This window comes from Pelmatolapia mariae, linkage group LG2 (genome assembly GCF_036321145.2).
Source record: "Pelmatolapia mariae isolate MD_Pm_ZW linkage group LG2, Pm_UMD_F_2, whole genome shotgun sequence".
In the NCBI taxonomy this organism is placed as follows: domain Eukaryota; kingdom Metazoa; phylum Chordata; class Actinopteri; order Cichliformes; family Cichlidae; genus Pelmatolapia; species Pelmatolapia mariae.
The window spans coordinates 29,444,364-29,452,273 of NC_086228.1; the positions used below are offsets into that span (position 1 = coordinate 29,444,364).

The 7,910-nt window shown below is 39.6% G+C and overlaps 1 protein-coding gene across 1 annotated transcript; it reads left to right on the top strand.

The window, feature by feature from the left end:
• The first annotated feature begins 6,021 nt into the window (after positions 1 to 6,021).
• Positions 6,022 to 7,288, top strand: LOC134637044 (troponin T, skeletal muscle-like). Its single transcript, XM_063487369.1, has 2 exons — positions 6,022 to 6,941; positions 7,086 to 7,288. Exon 1 carries the CDS (start codon positions 6,509 to 6,511, stop codon positions 6,824 to 6,826), a length of 318 nt encoding a protein of 105 aa, XP_063343439.1. The 5' UTR covers positions 6,022 to 6,508; the 3' UTR covers positions 6,827 to 6,941; positions 7,086 to 7,288.
• Positions 7,289 to 7,910: the final 622 nt, after the last annotated feature.

Below are 7,910 nucleotides of genomic sequence, written 5' to 3' on the forward strand. Positions count from 1 at the left end.
GGTCGACTCTCACGCTCTGGCCTACGCCGCCGTAACACACAGATGCTCTCAGTAATAGTTTAGCCAGTGTTTGCAGCTGCTTACAGTGGTATTGCGCTAGCTTAATGATTTATCAGCCACTGACACATGTGCTCATCTATTTACAGCACTGATTTATACTCGTGAGTACTCCCCAGCACCTGTGGAGCAGATTTATTATCCCACATAACTCCCACATATCTCTACATGCATTCCACATTAACAGGAAAAGGAACAATTACCCTCTCCTCTCATTGTTTATGCAAAGTCTGCTGCTGTGCTGTCCTTTACAGCAGTAACAGAGCTGAGATGGCTACTGCAGATCCACGCTTTTCTGCCGACTCCTGCATTATCTCAGCCTGATAAAAACACATTCTCCCACAGGCACTCGTATAACACTGCATACACACTCACACACTCTCTCTAATCTGATTGTTCCGGAAAACTGAATTTAAAATTGCAATCAGTGCAGTGCAATTATTAGCCATCCAGCAATTCAATCTGTGCTCCTCTCTGCCTCCTCCACTGCTGGAAATCAGCATGTTCACTACAGGCAAAACAAGGAACAAGTGGGTGGAAGGGAAGACAAAGAAGTGAGGAAGGAAAGAAAGGGACATGGAAATAAAGTTGAAATAAAAGAAAACCAACTGCTGTCCCATCTATCACTGAAAGTAAAGCAGGAAAAACACATTTAAAGAAAGTTTGTAATAGGTACAGAACAGACAAAGGGCAACAAAAGAAGCAAAGCAGGAGCGAACAGGGGAGGAGGGCGAAGAGTTGCAAGAACAAAAGCACAATGAAGAACTCAATTATTGTCACATCTGTCGACGGAAGTGGAGTGACAGAAAGAAAATGAGAGCGGCTGAGAATGGGAATCATCTGAAAACCTGCATCTGAAATTCAGAAAGCTGCTGAAATATTCAAACGGCCCAGCAATGGCACATCCATTGGACTAATATATCTGATATTTCCATGTAGAAATAAAAGCCAGTGAGTAAAAGATTTATATCTTCTGCATTCTCTGTTTCCTTCCACATCCTGGAAATGGAGGAAAATAGATTTGATTGATTGATTGATTGAATCTTTATTTTGAACATGTTGAAAAAGTACAACAAAATAGAATTAAAAGAGACAAATGAACAAAACAAAACATAAGGAAAACAAGCAACCACAACTCCAAATAACTTTCATGTTCAAAAAGGAGCAGGAAGAAGCATAAGCTTATTTAATCCCACCCCTTTTCCACTATCTAGTATCAATAGACTACAGAAATACCTCCTTGCAATTACATTATGTCATGTGTATTTTTTCTTTTTTTCTTTTTTTTTTTTTTTTTTTTTTTATATATACATATGTTTCTATCTATCCATACATACGTATATACACATACGCACATATACACATTTTCACTAACCCCATTAACACCTGAAGGATACACAACCTACAAATATATATATATACCCATACCAATATACCCGTGCACCCGCACATACATGAAAATATTAGACAAGAACACCCTGTCAAATCTCTACCTCTTCCCTGTACCCTGTAAAAACCATATCCTTAAACCGCTTTTTAAACTGCGCCATGCTCGGACATTGCTTCATATCTTTACTTAGTCTGTTCCACAGCTTCACTCCACACACAGAGATGCAAAAACTTTTTGATGTTGTACGGATACGAGGATGTTTTAAATTTAATTCCCCCCTCAAATTGTATCCCAGTTTCCTTTTAGAAAACATTTTTAGAATATTGTCAGGAAGCAGGTTGTTTATTGCTTTATATATAATTTGTGCAGTGAGAAAATGAACCAGATCTGTGAATTTTAGAATTTTTGATTTTAAGAATAGTGGATTTGTATGATCTCTGTAACCAGTTTTATGGATTATCCTTATGGCCCTTTTTTGTAATATAAAGATTGATGATAGCGAACATTTGTAAGTATTGCCCCAAACCTCTGCACAGTAATTCAAATACGGTGCAATCAGGGAACAATAGAGAATGTGGAGTGATTTGTGGTCCAGAATGTGTTTTACTTTACTCAAGATTGAGATACTTCTTGAAATTTTGTTATGTATATGATTTATATGAGACTTCCAGTTTAATTTATCATCTACAATCACACCAAGAAACTTATGTTCAAGTACTCTTTCAATTTCCACACCATCTAACTGAATCTGCACTTGTGCATTTCTAAGGGAATTCCCAAATAAGATTATTTTAGTTTTACTTAGATTTAGCGATAGTTTGTTCCTGTTAAGCCATTTTTTAATTTTGCACATTTCTGAAGTAATTGTATCCTGCAGCTCCTTTAGATTCCCCCCAGAACAAAAAATATTTGTGTCATCTGCAAATAATACTAATTTTAATATATCAGATGCCTTACAAATATCATTTATATAAATAATAAATAATTTTGGACCCAGTACAGAGCCTTGTGGAACACCACAAGCAATGTCCAAGCATGATGAGGAATGGACACCCAGCTTCACAAATTGTTTCCTGTCACTTAAATAATTTTTCACCCACTGCAGTACAACCCCCCTGATCCCGTACCGTTCCAGTTTATTAACTAATATGTCATGATTGATTGTGTCGAATGCTTTCTTGAGATCCAGAAATACTCCAGCTGCATACTGTTTCTGATCTATAGCATTCGTAATCTCCTCAATTGATTCGATTAATGCCAGAGATGTTGATCTTTTTGATCTGAATCCATATTGACTGTCAGAGAGTAATTTATGTTTATCTAAGAATTTGTCTAATCGTTTATTAAACAGGTTTTCTAGTATTTTGGAGAATTGTGGTAGTAAAGAAACAGGCCTGTAATTTGTGAAGTGGTGTCTATCCCCAGTTTTATACAGCGGCACAACTTTAGCTATTTTCATTTTGTTTGGCACTTTTCCCGTCTGAAATGATAAGTTGCAAATATATGTTAGAGGTCCTACAATTCCTTCAATGACCTTCTTGACGATTTTCATGTCAATATCATTACAATCAGTAGATGTTTTATATTTACACATGTGTACAATGTCAATTATTTCTTTTTCCTCCACTGATGTGAGGAACATTGAGTTAGGGTTCCTATCAATCAGGCTTTCACTACAGTCCACTGATGGCAGTGACTCAGGAATTTGTTCTGCCAGTTTTGGTCCAATATTTACAAAATAATGATTAAAGCTGTTGACCACATCAGCAGTGTTTTCCATAATATTGCCATTGTCGATAAAGTATTGAGGATAACTTTGTTGTCCAGAATTATTTTTAATGATACCATTTAAAACATCCCATATTCCCTTCATATTATGTTTATTATTGTTCAATATTTTACTATAATACTCCTTTCTACATACACGTATAATATTGATCAACTTATTTTTGTATTTTTTATATTTATTTTCAGCATCTTTTGTTCTTTGTTTTAGGAATTCCCTATAGAGTGTATTTTTCTTTTTACATGCATTTTGTAAACCCTTAGTGATCCATGGTCTATCTGAATATTTGTGCTTTCTGTTGTATTTTATTGTTGGACAGTTTTTATCGTACAACTCCATGAATATTCTTAAAAATATGCCATATGCAATATCAATATCAGTTTCTTTGTACACATTGTCCCAGTCCTGATTTAATAGATCGTTCTTAAGTGCATTCATAGTTTCTTCTGTCCTTACACGTCTGTATCTCAGTTGTTCTTCATGCTGATTTTTCTTATAATTAGTGTCATAAACTGCAAAAACTGGCAGGTGATCACTGATGTCATTAATTAATATTCCGCTCACAATGTTGTTTTCCATATTGTTAGTGAAAATATTGTCAAGTAAGGTGGCACAATGTGGTGTAATTCTGCTAGGCCTGGTTATTTTAGGATGTAAACTCAAACTGTACATAGTGTTTAGGAATTCGTCGGTCATTTTATGCTTTTTCGGATTCAACAGGTCAATATTAAAATCACCACAGATAAACATAACTTTTTGATTTGTTTTAGAGAATATTTCCACTATGAAATCATTAAATACTTGAATACTAGAGCCAGGTGTTCTATATATACAGCTAATTATTACATTTTTCTCTTTTTCCTTATAAATTTCAATTGTTATACATTCTAATAAATTATCAATTACAGTTGTCATACTTTCTACCACCTTGTAATTTAGGTTTTTATCCACATACACAGCTACTCCCCCTCCACTCTTGTTCTTTCTATTTACAAAATTCACATCATATCCCTCCAGTCCAAAGTCCAGTCCTTTCTCAGCATTGATCCATGTTTCAGAAATGGCAATGATTCCAAATGGATTTGTCAACTCATTTAGATATTCCTTTATATTGTTGAAGTTGGCATACAGACTTCTGCTATTAAAATGGATTATTGATAATTTATTTTCCGTGTTGATGGTGTGTTTAAACTGTTCATCAGTGAAGTAGCAGCAGTTACTGCTGATGTTGTAAAAGAAATTATTTTCCGGGTCTATATCCTTTTGTAAGTCTAGAGCATTATGGTCTGTGTATCGAAATGTTCTCAGTTCCATATTATCATAAAGAGAATTCCAATGAGTTATATTGATATTGTTGCCGGATGCAGATGAAGTTCTTTTGGACTGTGCCATGTGTTGTGTTGTGTGTCACGTCACATGTGTATTCATACCTCCAGAGTAAGTTGAACCTCAGTATTTGTCCAGCTCCTCCATATTTCTGATGACCAACACTTTGGCTTGTTCCGGTGTTCCATTGAGTTTAATGAATACTTTGCAGTTGGTGGTCCATGTATTTTGAATTTTTCCCTGTTTCTTCAAGTAACGTGCTTTCCTGGCAATGTCCGCATTTCTTTTTATCAGATGTTCATTCATGAAGACATCGGATCCTTTCAGTTTCCTTCCTTGTTTTAACAGTGCTGTTTTGTGTTTTCTGTTTGCAAATCTCACAATGATGGCTGGTTTGTCACTGTCATTTTTTCGGGGTAGAGGGTGGCAAGCCTCAATGTTGTTATAATCCACTTCCACACCTTTGGACCGTAGAAAGGTAACCACTTGATGCTCCGTGGAGTTGACATCTTCCTCTCCTGGCCCTCCTACATTGTCAGCGGCGACCGCCCGGGCGTATGACCGAGGTTTGATGCGAAGCCCCGTGATGATAACATCGTTCATCCGGGTGTACTGCTCCAAATCCGCCACTCTGTTCTCCAGGTACGCCAGCTGCCGATCCTTCTCGGCGTTCTGGATGCGGAGAGCCTTAACTTCCTCGACCAGGTCCAGGATGGCTTTCTGCTGCAGTTTGACAGTAGAAATCTCCTCTGTCATAAACTCCAGCGACTTCTTAATATCGTCACCTTCCTCGGCTGACAGAACTTTTTTCGGGCCCATGCTGAGAGACGCTCTTGTAGCGTTGCCGTGACGATCGGCTAGCTAGTTGATGCTAGCGTCCCCTAGAGAAAAGAAGAGAGGAAAACCGAATACAGAGCATGAGGAAGTGACACATACAACCTCTGAGGCTGTCACAGGGCAGTTGTGGAGCTGTTTTACAAAGAAGAATGGGCAAGGATTTCAGTCTCTAGATGTGCAAAGCTGGTAGAGACATACCCTAAAAGACTGGCAGCTGTAATTGCAGCAAAATTGGTTCTACAAAGTATTGACTCAGGGGGCTGGATAATTACGCACACACATTTTTTATTTGTAAAAAATGTTTGGAATCATGTATGATTTGCGTTCCACTTCTCACATGTACACCACTTTGTATTGGTCTTTCACATGGAATTCCAGTAAAATTGATTCATGTTTGTGGCTGTAATGTGACAAAATGTGGAAAAGTTCAAGGGGGCCGAATACTTTTGCAAGCCACTGTATTACCTGGAAGAGATGAAACGATGAGGGAAGACATCGTGCAGTAGACCTGACCCCAGGTTTATGAGGCTTAGAAAGAATTACATTTGGAACCTCAGCCCACAGCTTCAACTATCAGCAGCAATATTAACTACAGACTGTCTGTGCTTATTACAGTTTTTCTCGATTGCTTAAACACTATAACCAGGCCTCTAAACTAAAATTTCAAAACCATAAACGCTATTGGTCAAAAAGCTCACCCATTTCCCTGAACTATAAACACTATTCCCTGCTTTGACACATGACTCAAATTTGGTGAACTGGTACTGCAAAACTCTACACACAAATCCCTACATTTTACAGTGCTTACACCATGTAGTCATGTAGAAAGCACTAGCATGCAATAATGTTAACGTAAGTCAGCATAGCTTGAGCCCAATTAGCACACAATTAACCAGGTGGAAACACTAGGAGTCAAAATTTAGCACACACCAATCAGAACCTGCGATGGATAGATAAAAGGGCCAAAGTCAGCTCATTCAGGTTTGAAACAATGGATCCAAAGAGATGCAAAGGAAGAGGACGTGGTGGAGAAAGAGGACGTGGTGAAGGAGGAGGACGTGGTGGAGAAAGAGGACGTGGTGAAGGAGGAGGACGTGGTGGAGAAAGAGGACATGGTGAAAGAGGAGGACGTGGTGGAGAAAGAGGACGTGGTGAAAGAGGAGGACGTGGTGGAGAAAGAGGACGTGGTGAAGGAGGAGGACGTGGTGGAAGAGGAGGAGGAGGTGGAGAAAGAGGACGTGGTGAAGGAGGAGGACGTGGTGAAAGAGGAGGACGTGGTGGAGAAAGAGGACGTGGTGAAGGAGGAGGACGTGGTGGAAGAGGAGGAGGAGGTGGTGAAGGAGGTGGAGGTGGAGAACGACGGCGACAAGGAAGGGGAAGAGCAAGGGCACGAAGACAGTCAGTCTCGGATGAAATTCGAGCCACTTTAGTTGACCATGTCCTTGTCCATGGGATGACTATGAGGGAGGCTGGGCAACGAGTACAACCAAATTTGAGTCGCTTCACTGTTGCCTCCATCATCAGAACCTTCAGGGAGGAAAACAGGTAGGTGTACTTGCAGTAAGACTGCTTTGTACAGTAACGTTTAAGTTACTGAATTTATGTGTCTTGAGTTTCAGTATGTTTCCATTATTTTCCTGTAAAATTAATGTGTGACAGTTACAGTAATGAGTGCTTCTATTTTTGTAGGACACAGAGACGACCACCTGGTGGAGGCAGGTTAAGGCTTTTGTCGGAGGAGCAAGAGAGGGAACTTGTAAACATGGTAATTGCAAATAATGTAATCCGCCTGCAAGAGATTCAAAGGAGAGTGATTGAGGATGATCATCTTTTTCGAGGCATAAATGCCATCAGCCTCTCCACAATTGACCGCATCCTCCGAAAGAATCAATTCCGGATGAAACGGGCATACCGAGTCCCTTTCGAACGAAACTCTGACAGAGTGAAAAACCAACGTGTGGAATATGTTCAGGTATGAGTTTTGATACTGTATAAGGTATTGTGTACCATCACAGCATGGCAGTTTATGCTGCCATTTCAGCACTCTTGAACTTTGGTTCAGGGTACCGATTGACGCTACTGTGTTATGTGTTTTGCAGAGAATCTTTGAGATTGAAGGACGGCCTGTTCCCCATGAAATGATCTTTGTGGATGAGGCAGGTTTTAACCTGACCAAAAGAAGGAAAAGGGGGAGGAACATAATTGGCCATCGGGCTATTGTAAATGTCCCTGGTCAGCGTGGGGGGAATGTCACTATGTGCGCAGCCATCAGCCAACGAGGGGTACTCCACCGCCATGCCGTACTAGGACCCTATAACACTATGCTTCTCCTTGCTTTTCTTGATGGTTTAAGACAACATATGTTCCAGCTCTACTACAGGGAACCAGCACAGCCAGAGCAGCCTCACTACGTTGTTGTGTGGGATAACGTCAGCTTCCATCGCGCTGCTCTGGTTCGTGACTGGTTTACCAATAACCCAAGGTTTTCTAATATCTTTCTGCCTGCATACTCCC

Coding starts and splice junctions, on each gene's coding strand:
- LOC134637044 (XM_063487369.1), top strand. CDS start 6,509: ATGGTGAAAGAGGAGGACGTGGTGGAGAAAGAGGACGTGGTGAAAGAG.